This window comes from Raphanus sativus, chromosome 7, assembly GCF_000801105.2.
Source record: "Raphanus sativus cultivar WK10039 chromosome 7, ASM80110v3, whole genome shotgun sequence".
NCBI lineage: Eukaryota > Viridiplantae > Streptophyta > Magnoliopsida > Brassicales > Brassicaceae > Raphanus > Raphanus sativus.
In genome coordinates, this window is record NC_079517.1 from 8,138,913 (window position 1) to 8,159,783 (window position 20,871).

Here is a 20,871-nt window from a genome sequence, read left to right on the forward strand (position 1 = left end):
TACAACAAAGAAAGCACCAGCAAATCAGAGTGAGTGATCAACCCATATGGTAGCTTGCAACTGAGTGAAGCAAAAAAAAGAGTAAAATCAACCATGTAGTAGAAGGAGGGTAAAGGTAGCATTTCAACTAATTCTATCTATCATACCAACTAAACCAACCAATTGAACCCATACCAGACTAAACCAATTCCACGATCATCGGAGCCATGGCTTCAGGTTTCAGCGGAGACGAAACTGCTCCTTTCTTCGGCTTCCTCGGCGCTGCCGCCGCGCTCCGCTGGTATGGCTATCGGAATCGTCAGCGATGCTGGTGTTATGTAATATAGTCTTTGATCTGATCTGGTGTTTGTTGTTTGGAAAGGAATGATAACGGAATCTTGATTCTTACTTGTTAGACAAGTAACTTTGATGGGCTCTAGGATCATTAGTTTTTCAATCTCTTTTTTAATCTATGGTTGAATGTCATATCACTAACTATGCCTTATGCACATGATAGATATTTCTTCAGTTTTGTATCCATTTGTTAAATATCATATTTCTTATTTGTTGCAGAGCGAATGCGCAACAACCGAAGCTGTTTGTAGGAATGATCCTGATTCTCATCTTTGCGGAAGCGCTTGCATTGTATGGTCTCATTGTCGGTATCATCCTCTCATCTCGAGCTGGACAGTCTAGAGCCGAGTGAAAGTATCAAGGAGGGGTCTATGGTTATCACCATCTTATCTCATATTTGAATTTTCATGTAGTGTTTGGCTTCTTCTTTCAGTTCCTTTTTGTGGGATTTGAGTTCAGTTCTCACTGAAAAACAATTATAACTTGCGTGAAAGCATTTGACTTGGTATTAAAAAAAATCATACTCTCTCCGTTCCTGAAAATAAGATTTTCTAGAGTTTTCACGTTTATTAAGACTACAATAAATATTTGCCAACTTTAATTTACTATTTATGTTTTATACAATTTCCAATAACTATCAACCAATAAAATTTAATCAATTCAAATATTTATAATTAATGATCCTCAAAAGTATACAAAGTACCTCAAAAGTATACAAAAGTACCTTAAAAATATAGAAAATATTTCTTTGTGGAAAAAAAATAAAATCTAGAAAATTCTATTTTTAGGAACGGAGGGAGTATTTTTTTAATTTGCGTAATAAAATCTACAGTAATTAGTGATTACATATATCACTACACAAATATTTGTGCGATTTAATCTCAAAACTAATCGTCAACGATTATAGTAGCCAATGACTTGACACAAACAATTAGACTTGTTATATACCACGTTCGTCTTCGCGAGGGACTTATAAAATCTGCGACCTATAATTTTTCTCATTGCTGGGTAACACACTAGATATTGTTTTCACCGAAGGAATAACCTTTTCACTGTAAATATTTATTTCCCATTCACTTCATGGGTAAAAAAAGAGTAGTCTGTGGGTTCAAGAGAGTAGATACCTACACAAGCAGAGTCAAATAATTGTCATGACTTGTTTTAAAGGTGGCAGTGAAGATAGTTATGACACATTTAATAATGGGATGAGTCATGTCCACACAAACAAAATATCCATTAAACTCTCACACAACTTATGCATTCCGTATGCATTTATTCTCCTTACCTTCTTTGTTTACACCAATCCTTTCTTCATGAGTCATGACTACCATATACTGTATATGTATTCAATAACTTCTTATCTTCAGTAAACGAAGTCACTCAAAATTCATTTCCTCGAAGACGTCATGGAAAATAAATGTTCCCTCTATGGTTATTGCTTGAGGCGGAGTTCTCCATTCATAACATACTACCCCCACCAGAAATCATAATTATACAAAAGAAAATTAAGTAAGGAGCCAAAAAGACAAACAGTGTAAAATCCGACATGGCTATGGGTTTCAGACAACAGGTTCTGCTGCTCAAAAAGCTTTTCAGTCGTCTGACGGCTAAAGTTCACTGTTCCCCGTACAGAAAAATCCAAGACTTTTTCAACGGCTACTTTCATCTCTCTAGAGAGACTTAACACGTGGCAGTCACCCACTTGTCACGACTTATTTGGCGGGAAGCTAAACAGAAAGAGGAAAATGTGGAGGACCCCACATTTCTCTCCCAACCCACTAACTAAATCACGGAAGTGTTGTCTAACCACAAAACTCAGTGTATATAGATTACGCATTGCTTAGCGCCGTAGGGTAAGTTCAACGTTAACACACTATTTATTGGACCCGCTTCACATTTACTAATGTATTATATTCTAATTTAATTTTTAGGATATGATTTTTATACGAGAATTCCGGAAATAATACATGTTTCAGGTTAACGAAAGAGATGGAAAAACACTGAACTTGATTGATTTCACTTACATTCCTTGACTAGACAGCTTAAAATTTTCTGATTGTCGTACCCGTGACAAGATACAATGCAATGGAAGTCAACAGAATTATCCACAGGAAAACTTATTATGAAATGAAAAATTGAAACATTTTCAAGAAGCTGCGGGGGCGGCGGCTGGGGAAGTAGGTGAAGTAGGGTCTGCTGATAAGGAGATCGCTGGACCAACTCTACACCCTTCGAGCATGAACACAACATCAGCCATAGACGGTCGATCAACTACATCTCCTCCAGTACACAACAACCCAACTTTGATCCCTAACAAGAACTCTTCCCACTCTGAACTCTCCGGGTCAAGCTCCAATAGACCCGGTTCAAGCAACTCAACGATCTGTCCCTTTTGCAACTGTCTCTTCACCCATTTCACTATATCTTCATCCTCCGTAAACATCACTGCTTTTTTACCCGTCAAGATCTCTAACAACACGATCCCGAAGCTATAGACATCGCTCTCTTTACTCGTTTGGCCCGTTAACGCCGCTTCGGGTGCAATGTAGCCTAATGACCCGACCGGGGTCGATGAAGTGGACGGTTCTTCCGCTGGAGTCAATGCCGTCAGCCTATCTAACCCGAACTCCGACAAATGCGCTTCGAAATCCGCGTCGAAAAGCACGTTCTGCGGTTTCAAATCCCCGTGGATGATAGACAGTGAATGCAAGAAAGATAATCCTCTAGCGATTCCTAACGCGATGAGATGACGCATCGGCCAGTTCAGTACGTGCCCGTCTTGGTGAGACGCTTCTTGCAAAAGGGTCGAGAGGTTTCCGTTGGGCATGTAGTCGTAAACAAGAAGTCTTAGATCAGGTGGTCCGCAGTAATAACCTCTCAAGACAGTGATGTTCTTATGCTTCACTCTACCTAACGCCTCTGCTTGGTTACGGAACGTTGCGTCGGTTATCGACGCACCGTCCATGAGTCTACGTACCGAAAGAACCATACCGTCTTTAAACGTGGCCTTGAAAACCAGCCCGTATCTCCCTCGGCTCAGCACATTCTCTTCGTCAAACTGTCTCGTGGCTTCTAACGTTTCAGCTAACGTGATCTTGTTGTTGAACATCACAAGCTTAGGACCACCGTTGTCCTCTCCCCTCGTGCCACCGGAGCTCGTACCGGAGGTACGTGAAGGCGTTCCTTTCTTGTCCCAGCCCAAACCTAATCTTATTTTCTTCCTCCATCTCCATAGACTGAACACATAACCGCAGCAACATAGTAACAGCAACAAAGCTCCAGCCGCGGCTAGGGTTACAAGTAGAATCAGCTTTCTTCTTCTCCTTCGCCTAACGTTTTCACATTCTAAACCGAGCGGTTTACCGCAGAGTCTCGGGTTATTGGAGAAGACGGATGTGTTGTTGAAACGTGCAGCTAGAGCTTGTGGAATCTCCCCTTCTAATCTGTTTCTTGACAAGTTCAAGTAGCTAAGCGAATGAAGCCGAGAGAGACTTGATGGTATAGTAGAGTTAAACCGGTTTGATGAAAGATCCAACCCGGTTAGATTCCTCAATCTTGATAACGATTCCGGTATACGGCCCGATAGAGAATTCGAATTAAGCAAGAGAGTCTCCAGAGACGAGTCTTTATATATCTGATCCGGAATATCCCCTGTTAACTTGTTGTGACTCAAATCAAGTTTCTTCAAATGAGATAGTTTCGAAAGACGAACTGGAATGTGACCTTCTAACCGGTTCGAACCGAGCTCAAGAACCTCAAGACTAGAGCAATTCCCAATCTCCTCCGGGACAGAACCAGAGATACGGTTATGAGACATGGACAGCACTTGCAATGACTTGAGAAACCCATAGTTCGAAGGGATATGTCCTGAAAATAAATTTGAACTAAGATTCAAGAACCGTAGACTAACCAAACTGCTGAAACCTTCCGGTACGGCGCCGTTTAAATTGTTGTGTCCCAAAGCAACCACTTGAAGATCCGGCAAGCCAAAGAGTTCAACTGGCAACTCCCCGGAGATTCTCTGCTTACTCAAATCCAACACCCGAAGCTTCACCAACCCGGATATGCTAACCGGAATCCGACCCGTTAACCCGCATCCACTGAGGTTTAACACGCTCAAGCTCTTTAACTCGCCTACATTGGCCGGAATCTCGCCGGAAAATCTGTTGAAGCTGAGATCGAGGACGCTGAGATTAGCTAGCTTCGTTATCTCCGAGGGTATATCCCCCGTGAGATGATTCTCGTTTAGACTCAACGCTTCGAGTCCCGATAGCCTCAGAAGATCCGTTGGGATCCGACCCGAGAACCCGTTTCTTCCGAGAGACAACGCCGTCAGAGACCCTAACCGGCTCAGAAAACCCGGGACTTGACCCGAGAGCTTGTTCCCTTCGAAGTCCACGACACGCAGCGACCTGCATTCCCCGACGGCCGTCGGGATTTCTCCGACGAAGGAGTTGTTCGCTGCTCTCAGCTCCTGAAGCGCCGTTAAGCTCCCGACTTCAACAGGAAACTCGCCGGAGAAACCGTTTCCTGATATATCCAAAACCGTTAATGAGGTCAAACCGGTCAACAACCACGTGGGAAACAAGCCATCAATGCGGTTCTCGTGAAGGTCAAGAATCTCGAGATTAGGGTTCACGCAGGAGGCGGGTGCATTTGACGGCGTAGCTAACCCCGTGAAGTTATTAACTCCTAACTGAACGATCCGCATGGAGGAGGAGTTGTGACCAGAGTAGCCGCAGAGAAGACTCGCCGGAACCGTACCGGTGAGGGAGTTTTCGGTGAGCGAGATCACCTGGAGAGTCGAAATCTTCCCGAGAGTCGCCGGAACTATCCCGGTGAGGGAATTTCTGGCGGCGGTGAAGTGTACAAGCGAAGAGCAGTTAGATAACGCAGACGGTATTGTTCCTTTCAGCTCGTTGGAGTCTAGCAATAGATACGTTAGGTTCTGCAGGTGGCCGAGAGAAGCCGGGATCTCGCCGGAGAACCGGTTGTAGGAGAGGTTGATGAGTTGGAGAGAAGACTCCGGCGAGAAACTCGCCGGAATGGCTCCGGTTAACGCGTTGGAAGACAAGTCGACGTGACGGAGGCTCTTGGAGAGAGTGGCGTTGGCTATGCTCCCGGCGAGGGAGTTGTGAGCGGCGTTGAGGACTTGGAGACTCCGGAGATTGAGTATCTCCGGCGGAAACTCGCCGGAGAAGGAGTTTTGGTGAAGGTAGATCGCTCTGAGGAAGACGCAGCGGGAGAGAGAAGACGGGAGGGGGCCGTTTATGTCGTTGGAGTGGAGATTGAGCCTGCGGAGCTGAGTCAACTCGCCGAGTCGAGGGCTGAGGCGGCCGGCGAGGCGGAGGCGGGGGAGGCGGAGCTCGCGCACGCGGCCGGAGAAGCAGAGAACGCCGTGCCAGTCGCATGGTGCGGAGGGAGAGGACTCGTTCCAGCTCTCGAGGGCGCCTAGTGGGTCGCGGAGAGAGTGTTTGAGGGATGTGAGAGCTTGAGTCTCCGGTGAGACGGCGGAGGCGTGGGGGAGGTGAGAGAAGACGGCGGCGAAGAATGTGAAGTGGAGGAAGAAAATGACCGTTGCGGCCATGAGAAAAGAAGAAGTGGAGAAAGAGTTTTTGCAGAGAGAGAGATTGTTTCTTTGGTCTATAATATAAGAGAGGAGGAGCGTATGGAGGGAGAGTGCAACGGCATCGTTTTGTGTGAATGTTTCGTTGTTTCCCCAGGAGCAAATTATATAAAGAGAGTAAATTGTTTTATGTCGTCAGTGGATTATGAGAAAGGGAATAGTATCTTATATGCATATAGTTTTTTTTTTGGGGTACATGTGCTTGTATGACAGTATTTGCATAATGGTTATTTACTATGTTGGATTAGACGTTGTGTTTGTAGCGTACCAATGTTGTGACAAATGTTACGACCAACTCTGCATCTCTCATGGCCGGTACAATCAAAGATGATCAGAAAGTACCAAAGTGTAGGTAAATTATCACTAAGGCTGAATTCGAATCTATGGACTACTTCTGGTACTTCGTAAATTCTGAATACTCTTGTTTTGATTTTTAGTTGTTAAATGTTTTTTGTTTTCTAATGATCAGAAGTCATTAAACACACTCAGACTGTGGGAAATTTAAGATAATGTCGACATATAGAAATAACATAAAAGAAACAAGTTGGAGTATTACAAAGATATATACCACTAACTTAACAAAAAATTATAAAATGAATGATCTTTTAATAGTTAGAATCATAATTTCTGCCGGAATAGATGGACCACACAAGAAGAAGACACAAAGCCGAAAGAGACTAGTTTAATCAAGTACAAGACTGTGTTGAGTGTGTTCTTGTTTTTCTTAAAAGCCAAACTATGCTTTCTAATTTGATATTCGGATTAATAGTAGCACAAATCCGTTGTAGTCTAGCTGGTCAGGATACTCGGCTCTCACCCGAGAGACCCGGGTTCGAGTCCCGGCAACGGAGAATTTTTTTCTTACAAGCCTGTTTCTAGTTTTGACGTCAGAACATGACGTCTCGACGTTTCTGACTTCTCTCCGAATGGGACCACCACTCGTCCCCGCCGGTACACAGACAAATGGGCTATTGGGCTTCAGAATTAGTTTTAAAAGATAATACAAAAGGCCAAACAAATATCTCGGTTTCTTTTCTGACATCGTATGCCTGTTTTGTCTTAAGCCCAAATAAATTTGACAAAGTCAAAAATCCGTTTGCTCTCATCCAAAAAAGGAAATAGGTAAAACAAAAGCAATTAATAATCTCTTTGTGGCCTTACCCGCCGTAGACAAACCAAACACCGTTGATTCGATTCGATTAATACTTTCTCTCTTCTTCGTGCTTAGGTCTCTCTCTCTCAGTTTTTTTTTTTTTTTTTTTTTTTGCGGCCGCCGGAGATTTTGATTAATATCTTCGAAGAATGGGAGTACCGGCGTTTTACCGGTGGCTAGCGGAGAAGTATCCGCTGATAATATCAGACGTCGTGGAGGAAGAGGCTGTGGAAATCGAGGGCATCAAGATCCCGGTCGATACCAGTAAACCTAACCCTAACAATCTCGAATACGATAATCTCTACCTTGACATGAACGGTATCATCCATCCTTGCTTCCACCCTGAAGACAGGGTACGTCGTCTTTAATCGAAATTCACATTTAAAAAAGTTTCAAACTTTAGCATCGATTTGACAATGATATTTTGGCTGTAATTAGGGTTTGTAATCAGACATTAAAGTTTCAATTTTGAGTAGCTTTTTGTACTTTATAATGACTTGTGTGTTTGGTTGCAGCCATCGCCGACTACTTTTGAGGAGGTGTTTCAGTGTATGTTTGACTATATCGATAGGCTTTTCGTTATGGTACGTCCGAGGAAGCTGCTCTATATGGCTATTGGTAAGTGGGGATTTTTATAAATGAGTTTTTTTTTCTTTTACCTGCTAAGATAAACTTAATAGAGTTCCTGTAGCTTGTAGCTTGAAGGTTAATTAATCATCATGTATGTATGTGTGTTTGAATTGGGTGGTATTAGATGGTGTTGCTCCAAGAGCTAAAATGAATCAACAACGATCTAGACGGTTTAGATCTGCTAAAGATGCTTCCGATGCTGTATGTCCTCCCCTCCCCATATATACTGGCATGGGGTTTCCTCATCCAGACCAAACTTATTTTAGTTCTTTCTTAATTTTCATCCAGACATGTTTCTAATGTCTGTTGATTGTCTCTTTGTTTCTCCAATCTCTTTGTATGGAAAGTTTGTTGATGTTGTTAATGGTTACAGGCTGCTGAAGAAGAAAAGCTGCGAGAGGAGTTTGAGAGGGAGGGTAGAAGACTCCCTCCTAAAATTGACTCTCAGGTGTTTGATTCTAACGTTATTACACCCGGGACGGAGTTCATGGGTGTTCTGTCTATCGCCTTGCAGTACTATGTGCACATGAGACTCAACTATGATGCTGGTTGGAAAAATATCAAGGTACTTGTGTGATGGTTATAGCTCTGTTACTTCCCTATTAGATCTTGTATTATTGGATTGAGTTTGTGACTTATATTTGCTATTTCCTTGTTGGACTGAAAAGGTTATCCTCTCAGACGCAAATGTTCCAGGTGAAGGGGAACATAAAATCATGTCATACATTCGTCTTCAAAGAAACCTTCCTGGTTTTGACCCTAATACTAGGCATTGCTTGTACGGATTGGTATGAGTCTTCTTCATCTTCTGATTTATACTTAAGACGGAAAAGCTATTTATGAGATCTTATTTGTGCTAGTTCAATTTTCTCACTTTGGCCTGATTTGATTGACAGGACGCTGACCTGATTATGTTGGGCTTGGCCACCCATGAAGTTCATTTTTCGATTCTTCGAGAGGTAGTCTTCACTCCTGGCCAGCAGGACAAATGCTTCTTGTGTGGTCAAATGGGCCATATGGCTTCAGATTGTGAAGGGAAAGCAAAGAAGAGGGCAGGGGAATTCGATGAGAAGGGCGATGGTTTTGTCAAAAAGCCATATCAGGTTGAGTTTCATAACACACTATCAGCGTGTTCGTGAGATAGAGTCTTTAAAGTGTGATAATATTGTCAATTCTCATGTCTTTGTTTTTTTTTCTTCAGTTCCTTCATATCTGGATTCTTAGAGAATACCTGGAGTTTGAAATGAGGATTCCCAACCCACCGTTCGAGATTGATCTGGAGCGCATTGTTGATGATTTCATCTTCATATGTTTCTTTGTTGGCAACGATTTCTTACCACATATGCCTACATTGGAGATTCGTGAGGTTTGTGTTGTATGGAATAGAGTTTGACATTTATATTGTTTAATGGAACATTTTTCGTCATTATCTCCCAGGGTGCTATCAACTTGCTAATGGCTGTTTACAAGAAGGAATTCAGGTCCCTAGACGGCTATCTAACTGATGGGTGCAAGGTGCCTTTTTCTCAGATTAACTCAGATCCATGTTCTTCCTTTTCCAATTCACCCTTAGGTGACATGGTTTTTGACTTTATTTTTTTACCTTTATCCTCTCCAGCCGAACTTGAAGAGGGTGGAACAGTTTATTCAGGCTGTAGGATCTTTTGAAGATAAGATATTTCAGAAAAGGGCCAGGTTACATCAGGTAACATCATTTGAGTCTTGTCAAGTATTTTTTATTGCTGCATAATGGTCTTTGGTATAGATTTTCATGGTTCCACACTTTTTCTCTGTTGATATCAGAGGCAAGCGGAAAGAATAAAGGGCGATAAAGCTCGGAAGAAGAGAATGGACGATGAAGCTCCGACAGTTCAACCGGACTCTCTTGTTCCGGTTGAAAGATTTAGTGGTTCACGACTTGCTTCTGCTCCTGCGCCTTCGCCGTATCAGTCTAACGGTGGAGGAAGGTCTGCTCCTCCTCAAAAAGTTCGACGTTTATCTTCAGGATCCAGTATCGGTGCTGCTATTGTCGATGTTGAGAACAGTCTTGAACCTGACGTATGTGAACTTTTATGTGACTTTTTAACTCCTTTGTCACTGCAATTGAAAGTGAATAATATTATTTAAGTGAACGGTAATTCAATTTGTATTGTTAAATCAGGAAAACGAGAACAAAGAAGAGTTAAAGACAAAGCTCAAGGAGGTAATCCGTGAGAAATCCGATGCTTTCAACTCAGATACTCATGAAGAGGATAAGGTTCGTCCTAGTGCATTGAATTAGATTTACAAATAATGTTTTTCTTTGGGTCGTCCTTGGGTTCTTAATGTGGTTTGCATTTACACAGGTGAAGCTAGGTGAACCTGGATGGAGAGAGAGATATTATGAAGAGAAGTTCTCGGTTGTAACCGTGGAAGACATGGAGAGACTACGGAAGGATGTTGTGAGTTTGAGAACGACATATATATATAGAGTTTGGTCCTAGAGAGGTGGTTCTAATATGTTTAAACATTATTTTGTGCAGGTTTTGAAGTACACAGAAGGCCTTTGTTGGGTCATGCATTACTACATGGAAGGTGTTTGCTCTTGGCAGTGGTGAGTTCCTCCTCCTACAACTTTAAAATACTTTTTTTTTTCGTTTGGATTGCTTTCTTTAGTGTGGCCTACTGTGATTTTTATATACTGATGCATCTTTTTACTTTTGATGTTACAGGTTTTACCCTTACCATTATGCACCATTTGCTTCTGATCTGAAGGATCTGGGAGAGCTGGATATTGAGTTTGAGTTAGGAACTCCATTTAAGCCTTTCAATCAACTTCTTGGGGTGTTCCCAGCTGCAAGGTTTGGCAACATTCCTTTTTCTTTTCACATTCTTGTTTGTTTCCTTTGTATGGTATATCTGTAACCGTGACTTCATTTTGTCAGTTCGCACGCTCTTCCAGAGCGATATAGGACCTTGATGACGGATCCTAACTCACCCATCATTGATTTTTACCCAACTGGTAAGTGTTTTACTTCCCTCAAAAAAGATTATATGTTCTCACTCACTGATAACTGTCGGAACTAATAATATATTAATGTATCTCTTTATTCAATCTTCCAGATTTTGAAGTCGATATGAATGGAAAGCGTTATTCCTGGCAGGTAAGCTCTCTATCTTTCCAGAGACAATCTGGTATTGTAAACACAATCACTGTATTTGAATGGCATTTTGAAGTATTGTAACTTTCTTTCCTCATAGGGTATTGCTAAGCTGCCTTTCATTGATGAAAAACGTCTTCTAGACGCTGTTTCCGAAGTGGAATTCACATTGACGGTATGGTGCCAATACGCCATTCCTTCAGATCATGATGTGTGCTTTTAAAGAGATCAACTTTTAAAAGAAATTTTTGTTTGCTCAATCTTTTGTAGGATGAAGAGAAGCATAGAAACAGCATGTTGTGTGATATGCTATTCATTGCAACTTCTCATCGCCTTGCTGAACTCATCTTTTCGCTTGACAACCATTGTCGGCAATTGAGTGAAAAGGAGAGACTAGACTTTAAGGTTAAGATCAGACCTGAGCTCAGGTTTGTACATCAAATGAAAACATAACTCTCTTTTTATCTTTTATTTTTTTATGACTCCATTGTTTTCCCATCTGTATCCTGATGTGGTTTGAACTACTTGCAGTGATGGTATGAACGGCTACTTGACTCCCTGTTCAGGAGAGACTCACCCTCCTGTGTTTAGGTCCCCAGTGGAGGGTAAGGAGGACATCTTGGACAACCAAGTCATGTGAGATCACAAACCTTAGCTTTCACACAATATTCACTCACACCTTAAACATTCAAAACTGATTCAATCTTCTTTTCTTCTTAGATGTTGCATTTACAGACTTCCGGATGCACATGAACACATTACCAGACCTCCACCCGGTGTCATCTTCCCTAAGAAGGTACATGATACCACAATGTTTATCACCTTTATGTGACGTTACATCAATAAGCAGCTTAAGTTGGGTTGTTTTCTCTCTCTTTGTCTTTTCAGATTGTGAACATAGGCGACTTAAAACCACCACCTGCTCTGTGGCATGAGGACAATGGAAGGAGACCGAACCATAACAATAATTACTATAACAACAACAATAATAATAGTAATCATCAAGGGAGGCATGTGGGAGAAGCAGCACATCGTCTTGTCAACAACAGCTTAGATAGGAGAACAGACCGGGACCGGTATCAGACAAGAGATGTGCATGCTCAGCATCATCATCCTGGCTACGGCTACAATCAACCACCGCCGCCGTATGTTCCACCAGTTCCTTACCAACATGGTGGTGGCTATATGGCTCCACCTGGCGTGCAAGGCTATGCTCAGCAGCAGCAGCAAGCTCCTTATCAAAGTAGAGGCGGGTACCAACCTCGTGGAACCAGCGGGAGATTCCCGTCAGATCCTTACCCGGTCCAGCCAAGGGGAGGCCACCGTGACAACAGAGGAGGTGGGTATTCTGGTAACTACAACCAACACCATCAACAACATGAGCAGCAGCATTGGCATGGTGAAGGTGGGTCTGAGCATTATAACAACCCACGAGAGTATGGTGGTCAGCAGCATCACCGTTATCATCAGCAGCAAGGTGGTGACCGCAGAGGAAGTCATCATCGTGATCGTTATTAAGCACAAGTGTGACGTTCTCTCTCTGATGCTAAGAGCGTATGAATCATCAGGTGTAGTGTTGAGCTTCGTTTGTTGTATCATTTAGAATTTGGGCCCTGCTCTTGGTTTCTTTGATTTAAAAGGGAGACAAGAGCACCTGAGGGAAAACTATAGGTTGGGGGGTTACACTAGTTTTGCTTGCAACAATTTTTATTTGTATTTGTATTGTATCTTTATTTTTCAAAACAATTGTTTATCTTTGAATAAACTAAAACAATGGTTATTTGGATTAATAATTTCAGAGTTAATTTTCTATACTTTGATGATTCTCGTAGCTTTTGTATACAAAGAACTCAGTTTGTGAAGAACACCAGATTTATCTGTAACCATAACTGAACCACCACTACAAATACATTGAAGCATTAATGACAAACATCATTGAGTGCATATCTGATAAAAAGCGTCAGTCATGTTTTGGAATCTAAACCTCTTATAAACAGTTTGCTTATTTTAAGTGTCGTATTTGTACCTTGATTACAACGAACTTACAACACAACAATACACTCATCATCAACATATCAAATCAAATACACAAACGTGAAATAAACAAATACATACATACACACATCAGTAGGACAAAAGAAAAAAAAAATTAAAGCAATGCCTGATTATTTAACAAAGGATAATGGCTCACACTCACTTCAATGATTGTAATGCTGAAGAGGTAGTGACAAGACTAGACAAGAGACCAACGAGTAAGGCATTGTTATACGTAGTTGGCTCGTTCTGCCTCACATTAGTTCTTACGTCGCTGAACGTCTCGTTCAAGTAAGGCCCACCCACCAGTGCACCGTACGCTACGTTTGGGTTCCGTTTCGTCGAGTTAAAATACTTGAACCCATCTAAACATCCCGTGGTTGCATCCGCAGGTATCGAAGCGCCTCTGTGATGGATATACTCAGGGTACTTGTCTCCGTAACCAACCACGAAGCTCATCCCCATCGGATTCTTCCCCAATATGTAATCAGCCTTAAAACAAATATAGTAAGACTTTCTCTTCTTTTAAGACTCTTAAATGTTCTTTTGTTGTTATTATTTACCTGTATTTTGGCGAAGTCTCTGAGCTCTGTCGCTTTAAAGATCTTCCCGTTGCATGATATCTTATGGATACGTGAAGTGAGCATGTAGTCACTGAAGAGTGAAGCTAAGAACGCTGCGGAAACGGATTGTTGGAGCGAGTTCCAGTCACTGACAATTACAAGACCACTTTTTGATCTACTAGCTGTAGCTGTTGGAGATTTTGGTAGAAGACCGCACATGACTGCTTTAGCTGTACCCCTGTAACTTGCAAGCCCCTTGCTTCCTGATAAATCTTTTTTAAAGAAGAGTAGCCTTGATAACAGTACCTGCAGTGGAAAACATCTTTTCTATTAAAACATGACCGATAGAAGTTACTGTGTCATACTATGTATTTTATTTATTTAGTAGACGATTATATCACATTAATTTAATATTATTACAAAAAGATATAAAAAAATTTTTTTTCAAAAGAAAAATTAAAATAAAAAATATACTCATCCTTCTTTTTAATGTTAATGTTAATTGAATATAAATAAAAAAATGCTTCCTTCTTACAAATCTAACCTGTGTTCCTGCAAGCTTATCGTCCCAACTGAACCAAGTCGGGTTACCAAATCTAGCAAACTCGTTTCCATGTTTAGTAACGTATTCAAGATAAGTGTTGTCCTCCGTCGCATGGTACAACCAGCTAGCCGCCCACAGCAGCTCGTCACCATACCCCGTGGAGTTATAAAACTTCTGAACCTCAGGTATGCTGACACTGTACGAGCCTCTCTTCTTATCAGCGAAATCAAACAACTGCTTCGCGTGTCTCAGAAGCGTCGCCGAGTACTTAGGGTCGCTCTCCTTGAACACCAAAGACGCCGAAGCCATGGCCGCTGCGGTCTCCGCAGCGACCTCGGTCCCTGGCGTCTCCGCGTCGATCTTCACGAGCGGTCTCTTCCCTGTCATAGTCTCAGGTCTCTCCCAGCACGGGTGATCCACCTCCGGATCACCCACCTGGACGTAGAGGACGTTGTCGGAAGGATGGGCTTCGACGAAGTAGTCGGTGGTCCATCTGAGAGATTCTTTGGCGGGGTCCAAGAGGTTGACAGCGTCCATCTGATCAGCGTACTCGAGGATGGACCAAGACAAGACGGTGGCGGTGAAGGCCATGGGGAAACCGAACTTGATATGGTCACCAGCGTCGTATAAGCCTTTGGAGAGATCGAGATTCGCTTCGCTTCCGTCTTTGAGACCTGAGTCTCCTCTCCACGGTATTTTGTTGTTCACCAACTTGCCGGCTACATCGTCACAAACAATCAAATTCAGCATTTAAAAACAACTAGATATTCATAGTTATTCAAAAATAATAATCCTAGCCTAGGCAGTCTTATATTGGCCTAGCTAGAAGCATGAATTAGACTAACAAATTATTTATTTATCTAATATATATTATATATCTATATTAGATATTTTAATTTTTTTTAGTTTAATTATAAAATTGTTTTAAGAGCTATAAAAAATTATATATACAAAATGAAATAAATTTATAGACTTACACTAATATCGTTACTTTTGTTTGCACCAATTTAGATCAATTTGTTAATATTGTTACTCGATTTACACCAATTTAGATGGAATTAAACCAAACTAAACCGGTTTAAACCGTCTAAGCAGTGTAAAACCGATTTTTAGAACATTGATTCAGATTAAGGAACTAAGCCGTTGCAGGAGAATTGATGAATTGAGAATTGTGGAAACGTGGAAGCAAGTAGATAATGGAGAAAGTAAAAAAAAAAAAGAACAAAAGGATGAAGGAGAGTTTTAAGTACATTTCTGGATGTCGAAGAACTGTAAAGCGAGTTTGAGAGCGTCGGCGTATTTCTTATCGATGGCGCCGGGAGGTCCAGGTACGGGACCAGCTCCTCCTTGGTCGTCGTCATCGGATTTATTCATTTTGGATTTGACCATGTAGACGACGGCCAGGACGACAGCGGCTAGTACGATGAGCGCTATGAACCAACCGAAACATCCTCTCGACTTCGATTTCTCCCCCATTTTTCTCCCGTCGGTGGAGTCAAAAGCCACACCAGATCGATCGAGACTCGAGAGATGTCACTTTCGCTACTTCAAACCCAGTGGTTGTTAAAGTCGGTGGAGTATCAAGCGGGGCTTGTTTCAGATCTATTTTCCCTCCTTTTTATATTGCTCTTTTTTCTGTTACATTATTACTACTGGGCTTATATGGGCCTTGTAAATGTCACAATTTATTACGATTAATTCATACTACTAGTCTACTCGCACTTGATCATTTTTTTTATAAAAAAAAATCTTGTTCAGTATTAGAGTGAGGGCAATTCTGCATTTCCTGATCCTGTTTCGATCATTCTTTGTATATGTTCCAAAAAAATGGTGGTACGTCATTTTCTCAATCACTGTCTGTTGTAAAGACTCTTGTCTTCATGATGATGATGGATAATGGAGGTGATCAACAGCAACAACCAAAGCAAAAGCGACCATCCGGAAAGAAACGGACACCGTCACTTGACAAGCTTTTTAGCTGCCTGCTCCGATGGCTGGTTTGAAAACGCAAGATGCCATGCTAGTATCTCAAACTGAATCAATGGACTTGACGAGATTGGGAATGTGGATGAAGAAGTTGTGTCTACTTTGCAGCTTTAGACCTTTTTCGAGAATCTTGGTCTTAGGGAGACATTTATCTCTCTTAAAGCTAACAAGTTGACACTTGACATGGTTGAACTTGAAAGTCAAGTGCAGGAAGCTTACTCCTTCAATTGTTTACAAGGTCATGAATTGGTGAACAAAAAAAAATACAGTATTGTACAAATGTAGACACACAATGAAGAAAGGGAGGAGAAGAGACTCTTTTGATATGGTTATCAAATGGAAGATATCTAGTCATCATCCTTGAACTCCCTGGCCACCAGAACAAACAACAAGAAGATGTGTGTTAGTATCAAAAACAGAGTTTGGCTGCTGATTCAGAGTGATAATCGTGTACCTCCGATCAAGGTATCGAGGTTGAACACCAGAGCCTTGACAAGTAGTGCAAGTCAAGGAACCAACACCATCACAATTGATACAGCTGGAGACTTCCTTCTCTCCTCCACCGAGCTCCACCGTCACGTTACCACTCCCCACACACAACCTGCACTTCTCTGCTCCAATCAAAGAAAAAACATTAAATAAAACAATCCACAAAACAGGTTGCTTCTTGATAGAATGGGATTCACATACGAGCTCCAGTGCCATTGCAAGGAAAACAAGGTTGAGTATTCTCTCTCTTAGCCTAATGTAGAAAACAATAAAAACACTGTTAAACATCACTCACTAACAAGCATAAGCTTTTTACTAAACCTAACGGTGAAGACTCACGGCGTTATCGATCTGCGTCTCGTAGAAGACAGGGATTCCGATTCCCAGTGCGACGCTCGCCACGCCTACTGAGATTGCGATTACCTAAAAAAAAATCACGAATAATCAATCGACGTGTTGCTAAATACTGTAGCACAGAGAGTGTGGATCTTAACCGTGTTCGTATCGACTTCTGATTTGATCCGCGGATAAGATGTTGTTGACGGCGAACGGAGGTTCCTCGCGGAGAGTAAACGGGGAGAAGACGGAGTGGCATTGATTGGACGGTGGATGAACGGAGATTGGAGACGAGGCGGAGACGGAGATGATACTGGCATTTTTACGATGGTGTGAAGAAGCTACGCAGAACCTCGCGTGAGCGCGCCAAGATGAGAGGACGAAGAAGAAGGACCAGTGGTTTTGGGTTGATCTCAGCTGCGGCTAAGATTTGTCCACGTGGCTTTATTCGATCTTCTTTTTTTATAATTCAGTAATTATCGCCTTATCCGGTTATATGACTGCTGACACTTGAACCGTTTTCAATGTAGAAAATCGTAACCGTCAAAAACTAATCAAACGGTTCGACTATAAACCGGGAACTGTTTCAAGTATAAACTTACAAGTAGAGAACAAAATATATTTGTGGAAAAAAGTATTCGCAAGTCACGATCGATACGAAACGCAACCGTTTGCTTTTGCCTCTTTCTTTCTTTCTTTCTCTATACTTAAGTTTTTCTTGTCCTTATCATATCTTCCCCTGCTTCTTCTTCTCCTTCTCGCTTTCAACGCCTAGAAACGTAAACGTCGCCGTTCACATCGTTCGTCTCCAAATCATTCTTGACGGTTTATCTTAGGGTAAGTTATTGATCAACCGTTTAAACTGCTTCTCAATATGTTTTCACGAATTGTTTAGTGATCACTTGTGTTCGGTAGTGAAAGTAATATGCTGTATAGATTGTTTTTCAGTCTATGAACTTAGATATCATATGATATGTTACTACTATGCACCACCCTGAAACCATCCGCCTGTATTATCATATATATGAATTGTGGTTGAGAACGTAACGTTCGTTTTTTTCAGTCTAATATTTTTTATTATTACCAGGTTGGCTACAATGATTGGATCGTTTCTAACAAGAGGCCTTCTGTATGCTTTACTTCTTAAAACCCCTGATCTTTGCTTTTTATGTTTTTATAAACACAATTGTTTGAAACTGACTAATGAATGTTTTAATCGTTGACAGAATGGTGTTTGGCTATGCATATCCTGCATATGAATGTTTCAAAACGGTCGAACAGAACAAGCCTGAGATTCAACAGCTCCAGTTCTGGTGCCAATATTGGTATATATATATATATATATTAGACAGGATCATCATAGTGTATTTTTTTTTTCTAACCTAGTACCTTGAGGTTTACGTCATAGTATCTTGCAGGATTCTTGTAGCTGCTTTGACAATCTTTGAAAGAGTTGGTGATACACTTGTTTCCTGGTAAGCTCTTATTGATTTTTTTTTTCATTATGTTGCATTCTTTATTTCTTTTTACCATCATGTTTCTTCTTGATGAAGGTTGCCAATGTACAGTGAAGCTAAGTTGGCTTTCTTTATTTACCTCTGGTTCCCCAAAACCAAAGTAAGTAAAAGCCCTTTTGAGATAGAGAAGTAATTTTTTTTTTATCATTCTGATTCTACTGGCCTTATGTACTTTCTAATTTCAGGGAACTACATACGTTTACGACTCTTTCTTCAAGCCATATGTTTCAAAGCATGAAAATGAAATTGACCGCAGCTTGACTGAAGTAAAGACCAGAGCTGGAGATATGGCAATGATATATCTCCACAAAGCAATCAACCATGGACATACGAGATTCTTTGAGATATTGCAGTATATTGCCGAACAATCATCAGCCAAACGTCAGTCTAAGGTACTAATGTTATTAGTTCCTTCCCCTTTCAAGTCTCAAGTTTTACCTTTTTACTGTCCTGAGTTATGGTAATCATTTTTTTCTGTTTGTTAACAGGAAGGGAAAGAGATAATACCACCTGAACTTGGTGATCCAACTCTGAAGATGACACAAAATAAAGATACGGTACCTGAGATAGAGTCATCCACGAAGAAAGACTAAAAGGCTGAATTGGGTGGGAAAGTATTGGGGAAACACACATGGTTCGATGCAACTTTGTGTTTTATTTTCTTTTTATTAATATTTAATAGGAGTAAATAATACTAAAACGTAATTAAACAATAATTTTACTATCATATGTAGTTCTTGCTAGATTCATATTTCAGATGTAAATGACTTATTAGGAAAGAAAAATAAATAACTTTGACGTTCAAGAATTGGAATGAGAATGGAACCCTTTGTTGGTGTTCAAAAAAAAAAAGAAAAGAATGGAGCCCTTTGTTGAAGTTGGTTTAGCATTATTAGAATTAGAATCACGCTTATTGTGGGCCTAAACATAAATCCTTCTCCATACACCCAATATAGGCCCAATCACTTGCCCGTCCATGTCTCCGTGGTCGATCTTTATTTTAAAACACTGTACAAAGTAATGTAAGAATGAAAGTGCTTAAAGTAAAAAACGATACATAACCATAGGACCACATGGTATAAGTTTTGACATGTCATCACTGCATGGTTAAACACATCAATATTTACATAATTTTGTTGAAGATATTTCATATTGTAATGTATGTACAGGTAACCAAATTAATTTGATGTTACATGTAAAGAAAGTCCCAAAATAGTGAGTTGTCGAGAGACCAATAATTTAAGAAGGAAACGAATGATGGGTGAATCCACTATTAAGAGTTAGGGGACCATTTTTGATTAGAAGTTGTTTGTATATCTCATCTTCTCAATCAATTGCATTAATTGATTATGTACCGCTTGTTGTATGATTCAGTGTGAAACTAAAAGAGTGTCAGCAAGAACATCTTATATTTCACCACTCTTTTTGATTCTCTCTGAGCAACACACCAAATAATGAGAGAATTTTTAGGTAGTCAGTTCCAAGACCGGTCTCGTTTTCTCACATCTAACTTTCAACAAGTTACTTGATTATAGAGTGAGTGCGAAAAGGAATATAATGCAGTTGTTACAAGTTTGTTAGTATCAGAATAGATTGTAATTGTAGACTTTCGTTATAGTATTTACAGTATCATGCTTAAGCTTTTCGAAACTTAATGCGAGTTAAAAAAAGTTAACAGCGTCAAAAGACGTTATGTTTGAACTTTATTTATAAAATTCGTAAACAAAACGTTCGACCGCTTTATTGCTTCGTTTGTTTATTTTAACAAGTTAATATGTTAACATATATGATGAATCTAACTAATGCTATTATATCAAGTTGATTGAAACCTCAAGTATTTATAAATTATAAAATGATGATACAGTTTGTAGATTTTTGAAACGAGGGACTTCAATATTTTTGGGTGGGAGATGTAATTCAATTACAAACGTTACGCAAGAGATCCCTTGCGGTTGGTTCATAAACTTTATGATTAAACGAAATGGGGACACATTTGTCTCCATCTTTTTATCTTTTATTTGAACCGTGTTGCCAAATCTTTTTAAACCCCTAATCACACGTGCACTTCATAAGTTTATATCATTGTAAGAGAAATAAAGAATACATTATCAATAGAGTAAACAAACATTTTGTATCTAGAAATATCTCCTCTTGTTTGTCACAAAATCTAAAATCTAACAAATAACAAAAAGACTGAAGAAATTGAATAAAAGATCCATAATTGATAGCTATCTTCAAAAATATTGTGTACGTTTTTTATCTCTGTGTCGGTGTTTTAAAAATCTTATATCGTTCGTGGCTCTATATTTAATGCATATTAAAAGCACTTGAAATTATACAAATTGGGAATTGGAAGTTCTCTTTACTGCAATGCAAGATGGGTAATACTAATATTTATATCAGTTTTGAAGTTATATATGGGGAAAATTATTAACCTGAGACTAATGCTGATCGTCCACGTGCTTATTAGAGATTCTTTAACATGCATGCAGGTGGAGTAAATTTTCTGTCAGTCTAATA

General features: G+C 40.4%; 5 protein-coding genes and 1 non-coding gene across 6 annotated transcripts; 3 read left to right on the forward strand and 3 right to left on the reverse strand.

Annotated features, from left to right (window-relative positions):
- Positions 1 to 2,351: 2,351 nt before the first annotated feature.
- Positions 2,352 to 6,097, reverse strand: LOC108814925 (probable LRR receptor-like serine/threonine-protein kinase At4g36180). Its single transcript, XM_018587578.2, has one exon. It carries the CDS (start codon positions 5,918 to 5,920, stop codon positions 2,480 to 2,482), a length of 3,441 nt encoding a protein of 1,146 aa, XP_018443080.2. The 5' UTR covers positions 5,921 to 6,097; the 3' UTR covers positions 2,352 to 2,479.
- A 640-nt stretch (positions 6,098 to 6,737) lies between these two features.
- Positions 6,738 to 6,810, forward strand: TRNAE-CUC (transfer RNA glutamic acid (anticodon CUC)). The gene has a single exon. It is a non-coding gene; the product is annotated as a tRNA-Glu (tRNA).
- Positions 6,811 to 7,172: 362 nt separating this feature from the next.
- Positions 7,173 to 12,696, forward strand: LOC108833939 (5'-3' exoribonuclease 3). The gene is made up of 21 exons (XM_018607325.2): positions 7,173 to 7,465; positions 7,628 to 7,730; positions 7,867 to 7,943; positions 8,116 to 8,307; positions 8,411 to 8,530; positions 8,639 to 8,845; positions 8,944 to 9,108; positions 9,180 to 9,257; positions 9,361 to 9,447; positions 9,546 to 9,800; positions 9,904 to 9,999; positions 10,088 to 10,183; positions 10,265 to 10,335; positions 10,454 to 10,582; positions 10,667 to 10,743; positions 10,845 to 10,885; positions 10,983 to 11,057; positions 11,153 to 11,310; positions 11,414 to 11,518; positions 11,603 to 11,678; positions 11,771 to 12,696. Exons 1-21 carry the CDS (start codon positions 7,262 to 7,264, stop codon positions 12,398 to 12,400), a joined length of 3,042 nt encoding a protein of 1,013 aa, XP_018462827.2. The 5' UTR covers positions 7,173 to 7,261; the 3' UTR covers positions 12,401 to 12,696.
- A 171-nt stretch (positions 12,697 to 12,867) lies between these two features.
- LOC108814263 (endoglucanase 10) lies at positions 12,868 to 15,622 on the reverse strand. Its single transcript, XM_018586798.2, has 4 exons — positions 15,274 to 15,622; positions 14,024 to 14,742; positions 13,480 to 13,785; positions 12,868 to 13,408 (listed from the first exon to the last, which is right to left on the reverse strand). The coding sequence occupies exons 1-4, from the start codon at positions 15,497 to 15,499 to the stop codon at positions 13,076 to 13,078; spliced, it is 1,584 nt and encodes a 527-aa protein (XP_018442300.1). The 5' UTR covers positions 15,500 to 15,622; the 3' UTR covers positions 12,868 to 13,075.
- Positions 15,623 to 16,202: 580 nt separating this feature from the next.
- LOC108816074 (protein disulfide-isomerase LQY1, chloroplastic) lies at positions 16,203 to 17,205 on the reverse strand. The gene is made up of 5 exons (XM_018588643.2): positions 16,993 to 17,205; positions 16,838 to 16,921; positions 16,700 to 16,751; positions 16,464 to 16,620; positions 16,203 to 16,378 (listed from the first exon to the last, which is right to left on the reverse strand). Exons 1-5 carry the CDS (start codon positions 17,152 to 17,154, stop codon positions 16,357 to 16,359), a joined length of 477 nt encoding a protein of 158 aa, XP_018444145.2. The 5' UTR covers positions 17,155 to 17,205; the 3' UTR covers positions 16,203 to 16,356.
- Positions 17,206 to 17,496: 291 nt separating this feature from the next.
- LOC108816191 (putative HVA22-like protein g) lies at positions 17,497 to 19,159 on the forward strand. The gene is made up of 7 exons (XM_018588761.2): positions 17,497 to 17,671; positions 17,922 to 17,963; positions 18,061 to 18,159; positions 18,253 to 18,309; positions 18,388 to 18,451; positions 18,537 to 18,743; positions 18,840 to 19,159. Exons 2-7 carry the CDS (start codon positions 17,932 to 17,934, stop codon positions 18,942 to 18,944), a joined length of 564 nt encoding a protein of 187 aa, XP_018444263.2. The 5' UTR covers positions 17,497 to 17,671; positions 17,922 to 17,931; the 3' UTR covers positions 18,945 to 19,159.
- Positions 19,160 to 20,871: the final 1,712 nt, after the last annotated feature.

Coding starts and splice junctions, on each gene's coding strand:
- LOC108814263 (XM_018586798.2), bottom strand. CDS start 15,499: ATGGGGGAGAAATCGAAGTCGAGAGGATGTTTCGGTTGGTTCATAGCG. Junction 14,743..15,273: donor GTTCTTCGACATCCAGAAAT/GTACTTAAAACT, acceptor GTGACGATGTAG/CCGGCAAGTTGGTGAACAAC. Junction 13,786..14,023: donor ATAAGCTTGCAGGAACACAG/GTTAGATTTGTA, acceptor TTTCCACTGCAG/GTACTGTTATCAAGGCTACT.
- LOC108816074 (XM_018588643.2), bottom strand. CDS start 17,154: ATGCCAGTATCATCTCCGTCTCCGCCTCGTCTCCAATCTCCGTTCATC. Junction 16,922..16,992: donor CAGAAGTCGATACGAACACG/GTTAAGATCCAC, acceptor ATTTTTTTTTAG/GTAATCGCAATCTCAGTAGG. Junction 16,379..16,463: donor CCTCGATACCTTGATCGGAG/GTACACGATTAT, acceptor TCTGGTGGCCAG/GGAGTTCAAGGATGATGACT.
- LOC108833939 (XM_018607325.2), top strand. CDS start 7,262: ATGGGAGTACCGGCGTTTTACCGGTGGCTAGCGGAGAAGTATCCGCTG. Junction 7,466..7,627: donor GCTTCCACCCTGAAGACAGG/GTACGTCGTCTT, acceptor GTTTGGTTGCAG/CCATCGCCGACTACTTTTGA. Junction 11,311..11,413: donor AAGATCAGACCTGAGCTCAG/GTTTGTACATCA, acceptor AACTACTTGCAG/TGATGGTATGAACGGCTACT.
- LOC108814925 (XM_018587578.2), bottom strand. CDS start 5,920: ATGGCCGCAACGGTCATTTTCTTCCTCCACTTCACATTCTTCGCCGCC.
- LOC108816191 (XM_018588761.2), top strand. CDS start 17,932: ATGATTGGATCGTTTCTAACAAGAGGCCTTCT. Junction 18,310..18,387: donor GGTGATACACTTGTTTCCTG/GTAAGCTCTTAT, acceptor TTCTTGATGAAG/GTTGCCAATGTACAGTGAAG. Junction 18,744..18,839: donor CAGCCAAACGTCAGTCTAAG/GTACTAATGTTA, acceptor GTTTGTTAACAG/GAAGGGAAAGAGATAATACC.